Genomic DNA, 13,139 nt, shown 5'->3' on the forward strand with positions numbered 1-13,139 from the left:
CCGAGAGACCTCACAGTGTCACACAAGCTAGTCAGTAATTTATAAGTAATTTATTCATCAGCACCTGCGATGATCAAATAATGTTTGTGATGCTGAAAAGTAGCATTCTGCATAATGTGCATGTGTACTTACTCAGTACAGCTGATGCATTATTAAGCTATTTAAGCAGGGTTACTGTATAACTTTTTACTGAGTAAAAGACTTCATTTTAATGTTTTTCCCAATTTAAAATGAAATTATGCAAAGATAAACTCCTGTGTAGCAGTGAGCTGTAAAAGTCATCCCCCCCCCCCCCCCCCCCCCCAACGAAAAGGGAAAAGAAGGGGTAAAGGGAAAAAAGGAAAAAGAGGGAAAAAGGGAAATCAGGTTCTGCCATCAGTTATTTTCCACCACTTGGAGGAACCTGTGTATGTGTACAAAGCGAGAGAGGGAGAGCGAGCGAGAGCGGGTGGGCGGGCTCTGGCGCAGCTCCATCCCACCTCGAAAATACCAACCAGGTGCTGCAGCTTCTTCCTCCTCTGCTGCCCGCTGGCCTCCCACATGCTTGTGGACGTGAGTCGCTTCAACGCTGCTTTGACGGAAGCCTGCGGCAGTGAGCAGCTGCTATGTGCTTCCACTGATTGACACACCGCCGTGGTGGATTCCGCTCGGACGGACGGACAACAGGCAGCCCGGTGCAGCAGCAGCTTCTCGTTCTTAGCCGGGGAGCTTTTCCAGCATTCCTGTCCGGGAATTCTGAACTCACCGCGGCTCCAGATGGCCGGACACGGCTGGGAAGACTGGTTCGAGAGGGAAGAATTTATCGGACAAATCAGCGATATCCGAGTGCAGAACCTGCAAGGTAGGAACATCTCCGCTACTGTAGTTTGAGTCCACAGAACAGTGCGGATGGCCTGGCCACGCATGCACCAGCAGAGTGCACAGTGCCCAGGAACTCAGTTGCGTAGAAGATCGTTTTATTCTGATGTGGGGAACTTTTCTTTTGTTGTATTTGGCTGCTTTCACTTGCAGCACGAAGGTTCCAAACTTTCCAAACGGAGCTCACAAACGCTTTGTTCCACACTGTGCGCCCAGGAGCCTCACAGACTCAGTGACCCGGTGATCTGCTGTGTGGAGGCTTTTATTTACTGAAGTGCACTTTCAGTGTACTCGACGTATGCGGTCCCTGATAGGTATACTCTTTTCAAGACTAGTACACTAAAGATTATTTTAAAAAGGGAATGATCATAGAGCTGCAGTAATTAGTTATTCTATTGTTGGTCTACTTATTTGAATTATTTGTCTATTATTTGAATCCAACATAGAATCTCTCTCTCTCTCTCTCTCTCTCTCTCTCTCTCTCTCTCTCTCTCTCTCTCTGTGTGTGTTCATTTTCTAAAACCATCCAATCCCAGTAGTTGATTAGACCAGGTTCACTTCCAGAGAAAAAATAACTTCCACTAAATCAGAGTGCACTAGTGTGGACACTTGTATGTCATCACTGGGTAAAGTACTGCTGTTGCTGTCTGAATGACTTTTGTATTGGCCTATAATGCTCCTGCAGAAATGTGGGGAGGCATCCGGATATGAACCTGCAGCTCAGGTTGAGGCGTCCTGACTTCCTCAGTATGTATTAGAGCCAGCTTTTCAAGCAAACATCTATGTGTTCTTGTCTAATAAGTTATAACGCTTCTTTAATTGGAGTGTGCTTAAAAGCCAGTATTAAAATGTGAGTTGTCTTAAGATTGTTTTTCATGTCACACATAAAGCAAAAAAAGTAACATAACAGTTTTCATAATTTCCCTAAATACTCCTCAGAGAAAGCAATCTTGTGGTTTTTATTATAAGAAGGGGGGCATGAATGTGTGAGCTAACATGTTGTGGATTGATTCTTACAGACAGCTCTTCTGCATGTGTAGGTGCATTACATTCTATTTTTCACTCCTGTGGGTGTAAGAATGGCTCTCTCTGCCTCTTCTCCAGAAGCAGAGCACATGTGAAAAAGCAAAGCCTGCTGTGGATTTTAAATAATTTAACACCACTGTTGAACAGTGAAAACATCTTTAGATGTTTAATTCCACTGCAGTCACTGAAAATCTCTTATTTAGCTGCCAATCAACCTGAATAAGAGCCAAACATGTTAAATGAAACCAGGTTATGCAACATGATCAGAAAAGTGTGTTTTGTTATTTTGACACACACATCTATGTTCGGTCATTCTCAACCACCTGCGGCGTTTCCCATTTTGACCTCGGGACTTCCAGACCATACTCTGTATGGATGTTCCTGTACACTATGCCGGCCACTTGGTTAATGTGTTCCATGTATGCCTTGCCTGCTAGCATCTTGCACCCTGCTGTTATGTGCTGGATTGTCTCTGGGGCATCTTTACACAGCCTGCACCTGGGCCTTACCTGGTGTTGTAGACCCCAGCCTCTATTGATCTTGTACTTGGAGCTTGTTCTTGTGCTGCTATGATTTGTGCCTAGGTCTTTCAGTTCAGGTTTGTTCAGCCACTGGTAGGATTTCTGGATATCAGCCACTTCCTCTATCTGCCGGTAGTACATACCGTTCAGGGGCCTGTTCCTCCTCTTCTTTCTCTGGTTTCTGCTGCCTGGGGTATTTACTCAGGTATACTCAGGTTTTTGTAAGGAAAGAAAACAGACACAGAATATTATTGCACAGCATACTAGCAAATCCACCAAGAAATCATGAAAGAAAAAGAAAATGAAGGCACAGGTATGAATCTTACTGGAATGTTGTGAGAGGATTCAAAATGATTTAATCATGTGCATCATGGTTTGGTACAATCTAGACTCAAAGCGACGGAGGGAGTGTAGTCATGTGTCCGGCTCATAAACCCAAGCCCTGCTGTCTCTACGGGAGCATGTGCTCTAATGAGAAGCCCGCACATTCTCAGCCATTCATTCCTATATGGTTTTAAACAAAGCTTTTCCCATGAACATGGACATGTCAATTCCACCTTCTTAAAATGCGCCAGTTTCACGCTTTTGTCCCTCTTCTCTGCACGAAAGCTCGATGAGCAGCTATCACTTTAAAACAATGGCCTGGAGGTTGTTACATAACACAAAATGAGAGGGAGAACGAGAGAGAGCAGCTCTCTGTGCATAACAATATTGAACGTTCCCACACATCCCACACAGCTTTCTGTCCTACCTCACTGGGATGTAGGTTTCTTTCTGAGTACAGTTAACATTGCTGGTTTGCATTCAAGTAACACATTACTAAAGAATTACTTTCTGCTAGTTTATACCATAAACACGGGATGATTCTAAACTTGATTATGATGTGCTGAATCCTTGTGAAAAATTCATTTGCTATGAGTGTGATTTCATTTAAATGTACAGGACTGTCTACAGAGCTGTATTCACATTCCTTTACATTTATCCCACGATGACCAGAGTTTATTTTTCAGGTTGTTTCCACTCATATCATGGGTCAGAACACTTCTAATCTTTGCACAGTTGTCACAGGTGTTCCTTTTTGATAACAGCACGAGTCCCACTATATGTTCTCTATTTGACCCTTTCCTTCAAACACATGCTGAACTATATCCTCATGGCTTTTTCTGTGGTCTGCTTGATGTCAGGAAATTATTTTGGGGGAAAAGTAAGTATCAATCTCTGTCAAAGAAAGTTGGCAAGTCTAAGAAAGCATAAAGGATGAGTTCTCGAAAATGTATTTGATTGCTGTCTCCTGATGCTCTAGACTAGCCTCAGTTACTCCTTCTGAAGTTCTTGAGTAGAGTTTTGGTGACACTTCTCTCAGAGCTGTGGTCATCACTGTTGCTTCTGCACTTTTTCCCTGATAGATTTTTTTCCTTCCAGTCAACTTTACTTAAATATGCTTTGATAAAGCATTCTGTAAACAGCAATGACCTTCTTTTGGCTTTCCTTGTTCATGGAAGGTGCCGATAGTCGTCATCATCTGGACAACTGTCAACTTTGCAGCCTTCCCCATTATTGCCATCATCTGTACTGAGGTAGAGAGAGGTGCACAGTATTTATACAGTTTAAACAGAAATGTACTGGAACTTAATAAACGTGGATAATAATAATAATAATAATAACAATAATTAATATTAATAAAAATAATGAAGAAAAATAAAGAATAGTGGTTTTGTGATTTTCATGAGAGATAGATATAATCTATTAATATAAGATATAATCACAAAAGTTAAACAAAGATATATTACATAAGAAATGTTGGTATATTGCTATTCATGTGTAATGAATATTAAACGTACATCAGAACTCAATTTTTTTTAATTAAATGGTGGAAAAAACGAATATTGAACAATACTCAGATTTCTAAATGCATCATTGTATTTCTTATTGAGGCGTACCATTTTAATGTGTCCCAAGACATTATAGACCAGGGGTGAGAACTCCAGGCCTCGAGGGCCGGTGTCCTGCAGGTTTTAGATATCACCGTGAGTCCACACACCTGAATCACATGATTAGTTCATTAGCAGGCCTCTGGAGAACTTCAAGACATGTTGAGGAGGTCATTTAGCCATTTGAATCAGCTGTGTTGGATCAAGGACACATCTAAAACCTGCAGGACACCGGCCCTCGAGGCCTGGAGTTCCCCACCCCCCCTATAGACCCTCATATTGTCTGTGTACTCAGGTCCATGGGATCCTGTACTGATCCTCGTTGTTTTCAAGAGAACTGACTGGTCAGTAGGCTGTGATTTTTATACACGAAATGATTATACCCAAGCATAGCCTACAAGCGTAAGCAGATTGGGTGTGCAATAAAAGATATTATAATGTACCACAGTCGGAAAGCAACCCTGTTCATAACACTGAGAGTTAAACATGAAATTACCATGATAACCACCAATGTTGATTCATAGTACAGGCCTGTGATCTGTGCATTACTATTTACAGTCAGACTAGAACTGCATATAAATTTAAATGTTTTCTTTTGTCTGATAGTGTTTGACTTTGGACAGTTTAAACGTTTGTCTTTTGCTCTGCAGGAAACCAAAACCTGGTTTACCTCAAAGTCACATAATACTACTCAGACTACTAACAGCAACCAGAGAGCTTCCAGTACCGGCAGCTTTTCCTTCAGTGAGTCTGCATGCTCAGAATCAATTTAACATGGTTACACACTTTTAAAATCTAATCTGGGTTTGCACATGCTTTGGTAACCCTGAAAAAAACAAAACAAACAAACAACAACAACAACCAAGCAAACGTGGGGTTCACCCACGCCAGACGTGCTGCTGCGCAGCCCTCCAAGATCCTGACTGTGCGTCACTGGAAGTGGACGAAGTGTGCGACTGCTGATGTTTATTGCTTGACAAGTGGGTCAGAATGCAGCAGGAAGCAATAACAGAGTTCACTGGGAACAGGAGAACTGTGGAAAAAAACAACAACAACAAAAACTTCAGAGATCAAAAAATAAAGCATCAAAAGCACAGTCAGTAACTGCAGTGACTCTTTTCATTGTTTTTAACACTTCAGCTCTTTGTATGTTAGAACCTTGCTCTCTTCCGTGGTCGGCTCAGGGACCAACAACAACACAAGCAGAGCGGCCCAGACACCAGTTGTAGCACATACTTTGTGCATTGCCTCTATGTGAGAACAGAGCTCACTGCAGGCAGACGGACAGGGACACACTCTCACTGCTCGACCATAAGACCGGCTCGAGTCTCCATACACTCACTGCTTGAGGATCCTGGAGGTGAACAAAGGTCTCGTCTTTTGAGTTCATTCTTGTTTGCATTTCCTGCGGGCAAGGCATGTATAGACTTCAGATTTCGCCTTGATACAGTAAAAAAGCTTTCACTGCACAAACACTCTCTAGCCTGAAACTTATAGAGTAATAGACTCCTCCTCTGTGTGTGCACATTGGACACACAGCATAACAACCAGTCAACTTTAAAGCTTGTGCTGTATTCACATACAAGCTTCTCCCTGAGCCAACAATGGGAAAATCTTTGTAATTAACAAAGTGCACATCATTTCATTACACTGCTCTAACACTCGTGTATACAGCCTTGCATCCATTTTGTAAATGTACTATTTTATGTACTACATTCCACAAACACATAAGAATCTCCAGAAAAATAGGCCTGCTGACTGAAATATACATTTGAAAACATCCAAAGGGCAATTCAGTTAAGCTTCAGCTCAAAGACACACAGTGAAACAGAACAGAGAGCAGCAAAAGACAGAAGATTAGTTGTAGTTCAGGAGGCTGAGCAGGGCATCTACTGAGTGAAAGGTTGGTGGTTCAATCCCTAACTGCTTCAGTCTATAATCTAATATATAACCTTGGGCAAGTTGCTCTCCGATACATTCATCTGAGTGTGAGCGTTAAAGTATTTCAATATAGAAACAAAGGGCTCGTATGAATGGGTCAATTATGTCATGCTGTATAAAGTGCTTGGAGGCTCAGGTAAAGTAGAACAGTGCTATATAAGAACCAGTCGATTTACCATTGACTTTACACTGAGCTGAAATGAAATCCTAGCACATAAGTCAGGAAATGAAATTTGATCATTGTGCTTTTGCCCAAGAAAGTCTATAAATGGATTTTTGGATATTTATTACAGGTCAATAGAGTTCAAGTTCGAGTAATCCTCTCTGTTGTGTTGAACAGAATCTTTTAAAGATTATTAAAGAGCACTGGCTTGGTAAAGCGAAAGTGGAAAGGTGCAGGGATCTTTTGCTCTAAAAGGCAAAACAGGATGCAAATCTGTGAGGTTGCATAACTTTGAAGAAAAAATCTTTCCTGCTTTCATGAAAACTCCACGGTGGTTGTATATCATTCATGTTAAGAAGGTTTCTTCAATTCAGAGGATAGCAAAGTATCACAGTATATCTTTACACATTACCAAGAGCTGTGCGTGGCTGGACAGTTGGCTGCAATAAGAACAGACAGATCAGAATATTGTGACTTTATCAGATTTCTCAGAGCTACTGCACTGTAATCCTGATTGTGTGTTTGTTGTAAAGATTCTTGTTTCATTTGCCCCTTTCCTCACGCTCCCTCGCCTCACCAGGACCACTTTGCTTCCTCTTTTACTTTCTCACCACTGATTGGCTCTGGAGTTTGTTCCTTAATGGAACTCACCTGGCACACATTATATAAAGACTGCACTCACTACCAGCTCACTCTTTTCACTCCCACATGGGGCAGCAGCTGAGAGTTAGCAGTCCATGTGGGTGTCCCCTTAAGTTAAGCTATCACTGATAATAACGAAATAAACCGAGATATACTGCAACAGATTGATGGCTGTTTCATTTTGCGTTCTGACCAGAGGACACGATGATGGTGATAATTTCAACCTTCCTATGAACCTCGTAATTAACAGTATTGCAATGGCGGGTGGGCAGAGTGAAGCAATTTCTCTCCTCCTTAAAATATTGATCTCAGATGAGCTCAAGTCTCAGTGACCTTGACTTTAAGATCAAGGTCAGAGGTCAAGTGTTTTGACAATCTTGTGAATGCGATAATTTATTTTTGGGGGGACCATTTTTACCATGATGAACAATTTTAGGAACTTTCAGAAGAAGACTTGGACTACTCAAAGTAAAATAATCAAACCAAATCTGTTGCATCCCTAGTAAATACTACTGAACAGTTTTGATCTGTAACTGTAGCAGACTTTAACCAGAAACAAAATTATTCTTCACTCTAAAAGATAGCAAATTGTGATATCCCTTTAAATTTACTGTAGACTGGAAAGCATCAGGTTTTAATTTGTCCAAACAGACAAGCTTTTTCAGTGGAATCTCCTTTTGCCCAGCTGTGAATTATAACAAAAATTCATCTTGCCCAGTCTTACTTTAACTTACTCCTGTTAATGGCTGTGTTTAACATAGTAATTACACAATGAATGACCACTGAAAGTCTGGAAGAAGCTCCTTTTCAACATTTATTCCCACTTCCTTGTCTAAAAATAAAGTGCTGGGTAATGTAAGCCTGGTTTTGCTCAGTTTTCATCTGCAGTCTGTGATTGGCCTGGAAAAGCTGGTTTTATGACATGCACATGATTCCCTGGAGCCTGACAAATGGCCTGGTACGGACACATGCACTGAAGTAGAGCTGCCTCCAAAGAAATGGTGATGAGCCATGTGCCTCATTGTTACTAAGAGATTATGCTCTCAGGTTGACTTGCCGCCCCCGGGGGTGTTCACTGAAGAGGTGTAAGTGCAACAGAAAAACATCCACCCAACCACTGAGCAGGGATCGCTTTTCAATTCTCCACATATTCAACCTGAGGTCCATCTCTTGATGCTTCACTCGTTTCTTTAAGCATCCTTCATTTCGAAGCTATTGCCTCAGTTTTTGATCAAAACTAGTGTTCGAGCTTTGTTGAAGTAGTGGCTGGTTTGTATAATTTGCTGGAATTTAGATGATGTTTAAAACAGGGTGACATGAGCCAGTTTATACTGTGTTCAGCTCTTATATCAGTTCAGAATCACCCTCTGATTTCGTATGATGGCCCAAGGGTTCGGTAGCGTGGTCACCCCATGATCGGAAGGTCGGGGGTTCAAATCCACTGAACGGCTACCCTGAGGTACCCCTGAGCAAGGTACCGTCCCTACACACTGCTCCCCGGGGCCTGATTTGCGTCCGCCCACTGCTTCACAGAGTGAATGGGTTAAATGCAGAGAGTAATTTCCCCACAGGGATCAATAAAGTGTACATTATTGTTGTTGTTGTTGTTATTTAATCACAAGCTGTTGTTTTGAAGCAGAGTTGCACACTTCTCTGCAGCTTCTATCCTCCTGTTATCCCCCCAAAACCCCATCCCGTTAGAGGCTGTGTCAGCTCCCAAACAGACAAAAAACAAACTAAAAGTTAGTTTTTTGTCTGTTTGGGAGCTATGTTTAAGTCAACAAATGACTTAAACATAAGAAATCACAAAGAAAGAACAATATAGTATCCATATCTTCACAAAAGACTAAAACATTGAAATGTGGATTATTAAACATTAAGTCCCTGTTAGTACACGAATCAGTAACTGATCAACAAATCGATTAACCCGGCCTTAGAGAAACTGGGTTACAGCAGGATGATTACTGGTTGTTGTTATTATTAACAACTTTTATTTGTAATCATCTATCGTCCACATGGGCCTAACCCAGAGTTTGTCTGATTTCTCAGACAGAAATTTCTTCTTATCCATGCCGTCACTCTGAGAACGCTTTTCAGCTTGCTCTAATTTTCAGTATTAGTTCACAGATGTTGGTGTCATTGGCAGCAAACTGTATGATGTTCTGCTTTCACTTCACCTGAAATGTTCATTCAGCCTCCTGTGTCTGATCTTCTGATACAAAGACACTTGGCCCATTCGACCATAGCTGGTTGTGTATCAGGGCCTTTGCTGTTTGCCTTCTTGTGGGAAGGTCAGCTGGATTAATCTTCCCCAGGATGTGTGACCATGAAGATAAATTGGTAAGCATCTGGACGTCGGTCACTCTGTTTGTGACAAATGATTTCCACCTTTGTGCAGAACTGCAAATCCATTGTGAAGTGATCTTATTTTATCTGGCTTTCCTCAGTCTTCAATGAGATGATCAAGTTGTTTCCCAGTCTTGATCCAGTCAGGGCTTCCCATGAGCTCCGGACGCAGCATTGTTATTTATTTTTTTATTTATTTTTTGGATGGATTTAGATGCGACTAAGCTCATTGTTGTTTCTCCTTCTTGTTTTTTAGCTTGCAGATATGCCACAGCACTGTATGCTTTCTCACTCCCTTCACAGAACACATGTAGTTCCAATTCATAATTATTTTGCTGCATGCTGGTTTGGTACCACCTTGGTTTGGTGAGCTGATGTATGAATAAGTGAGTTCTGAACACCACTGTTTCCATTCTCGGGCCAGATCTGGTGGCAATTCTTCATCCCAGGAGAGCCCCCTCTCCCACTTCCATTTCTTGAAATGCACATGATGCTAATGGTAAAGTCATAAGTGCATGTTGAGGAATGCAGAACACTTCCTTTAGTTCCTTTCCTCTCTGTTAAAAACCTGACTAGTGCCTTAAGGTCAAAGGTAAAATCGTTAGTCTCTGGCCTCCACACTGATTCAAGTACTTTAAGTGGTTTTCCATTTGTCTCAGGTGCCAACATGTAGTTTGCGGAGCTCTCCTCATCCATTTGCAGAGCTTCATACCTGCAGCAGCCAGTTTTGTTTGGCAGTTGTTGTTCTATGATGTGCTTCTTCAACCGTGCGTGTACTTGAAATGAATTCATCCACACAGAGTGACTCCCTTATTGTATTCACAACTTGTGGTTTGTATGTTTCATATTGCTTTAGGTGTCTTTGAATCCTAGCCACAAGCACAAATGGGCTTGGTGTAACCCCAAACACCAGTCTCGTCATCCTCAGAATGCACAGGTGTTCATTCCTTTTACTGTCGGTGTACCTGAGAGTCACAAGAACCTGCCAGAAAGGCAACTTTATGTTTCTACATCTAATAAGAACAATGAGCAGATCTGGATTCAAGTTTGGCTCTGTAAGTAAGCAACCATTCAGCAATGGACAGCTGTCTTCATGGGACGACACATCGAGGACCACTCTTAATTTGGTGGTTGCTTCTGAGCACTACATGGTGAGGCATATAGTATCTTACAGTATCTGTGCTGATGTTATCTTGTCTCGCATCTTCTGCTATGTTCTGCTCTAAATAGTTCTGCACCAAATCTGCTGAACAATTTCTGTTCACCAGGAATGGCCAAGGACACTTGTGGGGTCTCCACAGCTTTTATTACAATTTTCTGCCTAGGATGCCAGATATTTTGTAGCAAGACCTTTACTGTGATTCATTTTGATCTTGTGGGAACAAAGGAGCCAAACATGTGCATACATTCTGAATTTGTATTTTGTTTGTTCCATTTCCCTTCCATGCTCGTCATCTGCCACTCTTGCAGCTTCGGCTGTGCCACAACGTGAATCTTGTTTGCTCATTTCTCCTGGGTTTCAGCATCAAAAAATGATGTAGCAAATTCTCTTAGCCAAGCAAATGGACAGGACGTCAGCTATAGAGACAAATGTCTTCATATGAGTCTTCAACATGGCGTACAACACAAGCACAAAATATAATGGCTTCTTGATATTCTTAATCTGGATTACCAAGCATTTAGGCCCATGGCTAGTGTTAATTTAAAGTCATGATCAGAAGTTTAATAAATAAACAGGACAAAGACTGAGCTGTTTGGCCACAATGTGAAGAGGGTTAAAGGTGAGGCTTTAACACCTAAAAACACTGCACCAGCAGTCAAGCACGGTGATGGTTGTGCAGTGTTTTAGGCTGTATGGCTCAAAGCACAAAGTGGATGGAATCATGAAGGAGGACAACTTTACGCCTTGATGATGTCAGTTATGATATGGGCTTCTGCTCCGCGGCTGCTGAGTGAGCCCTCATCTGGGACTCTCCTCAGCTCTTTTCGGGACAGTGGCGCGGCTGCCCCTCTGTTGGTCTTCCTTGGTCTCTTGTGTTCTGGGGGCCTCTGGATGTCTGGAGTTTTGATCTCCTCCACACCTGCTTCACACCCTGGAGGACGGGGCTGTGGCCCCCCCACACCCTCTAGCAGATTATTACATGAAGGAACCTTTTAAAAAAACAAAAAACAAGCGCGTCCATGCTCACAGGTGTACACACGGGTGATCACACCCACAAACTACACCCTTTTTGGCTCCTACCTCAAAGCACACTGTGTTCTGTTGATCTTATGTGCTGCACAATAATGTTTAACATTTAGTATTTACTGTCATATTCCCATATATCATTGTGATGTTGTTTATTCTATTACTCTTGTTCTCTTCTGCTTGCTTTCTTTTTTCTTTCTCAGCAGGTGATCCAGGTGATTGATATATGCATTTTTTTTTCTCTGCCCGTTCTGTTGGTTTTTGTCTTTTGCCCTTCTCCCCCGTCCCTCTTCCCAGCTGTTTCTCTTTCCCTCTTTCTTTCTCCCCTTCTTTCCCCCAGTCAAGTCTGTCCCGTATTCAGTAAGTGAAAATAAAATAAACAATAAAAGGTGAATCAAATGGACCATTACGGCAAGGCTGGGATGGTCAGTTTGGTAAAGTAAATCCGTTGGGCATCTTTCTTTGCCTTTAGACAACAATTCTGATGCAAAAGAGCCAAACGGGACAGGCCAAAAAAAAAAAAAAAAGAAAAAGAAAAAAAAGTTATGATATGGGCCTCCAGTATTATGTGGTGATGTTGTTGATGAACATAAAATTCTCAAGTCTTATAGAAATGTTGAAATAAAAAATAAAATCTGACAAAATAGTTGTAACACATTTTAATATCAGTGAGTAGCTTAAAAAGTAAAAAGTTTGTGGCAAACACGTGTGATTTGATGTTGATTTGTAAACCAATCCTCACTGTCAGTTTTATCCTCTCATCCTATGACACGAGAGATAAGCTTAGTCAGTCGTGTCAGCAGCGTTTGTTGTTCTCTGAAACATTTTTAAACATTAACCTAATAAATGGCTTCCTTGAGGATTTATTGATGCTTGCAGAGGAACAGGTGCAACTCGTGCACCAACATCAGTGACCACATAAAAAATAGTCTGGGGCTATTTCTTTGTTTGACTAGCGTGCCACGTCAGAAAGGGGGGGTGTGAGCATATTGGCTTACTGGTGAGTGTGAAAGACACGAGCAAAGAGATTAATAACTGATTAACAATCATGGACACTAGTGGTGCTGGCTAGCATACAGGGCTGTGTTGAGTCTGCATCATTGTAATCCTTTTTCCCTCCATCCACAAAAAAGGAGGGGTTGTTCCGTTGGCCAAGTTATGTGGACCAGATGTTACAAATCTTACAATTCAGTTTTATTTAGACAGCGCCAAATCACAACCACAGTCACCTCAAGGCGCTTTACTTGGCAATGTAAAGACCCCACAATAATAAAAGTATGGACATGGATTACCAATCCGTTTGAGCACAGCAGAGTGTGTGCTCTAATTGTTTAGATGGCTACCTTACTACGAGAACAGACTGAAAGCACTCTCCACACCGCTGTGAGTTGACCTCTGTATAGGGAGATAAAACAAAACACTCTGTTCAGATCAGTATCCAGATTGTTTTTCTGTGTGTTTACTGTGAGACAGTCACAGTTACCTGAATTCAAAGGTGAGACCTTTGCACTGTGAAGGGCGTG

General features: G+C 41.8%; 1 protein-coding gene across 3 annotated transcripts in view; it reads left to right on the top strand.

The window, feature by feature from the left end:
- The first annotated feature begins 456 nt into the window (after nt 1-456).
- The window catches only part of clmna (calmin a), a 40,443-nt gene continuing 27,760 nt past the window's right edge, over nt 457-13,139 (top strand). For 2 of the 3 annotated variants that reach the window (XM_004564185.5, XM_004564186.5), the window contains exon 1: nt 457-841. In XM_004564185.5, the coding sequence (XP_004564242.1) occupies nt 757-841 (85 nt within the window). In that variant the 5' untranslated portion in view covers nt 457-756. The remainder of the gene's footprint in view (nt 842-13,139) is intronic. The other variant, XM_004564184.5, reaches the window with a different exon arrangement.

Source organism: Maylandia zebra, linkage group LG19 (genome assembly GCF_041146795.1).
Source record: "Maylandia zebra isolate NMK-2024a linkage group LG19, Mzebra_GT3a, whole genome shotgun sequence".
Classification (NCBI taxonomy): domain Eukaryota; kingdom Metazoa; phylum Chordata; class Actinopteri; order Cichliformes; family Cichlidae; genus Maylandia; species Maylandia zebra.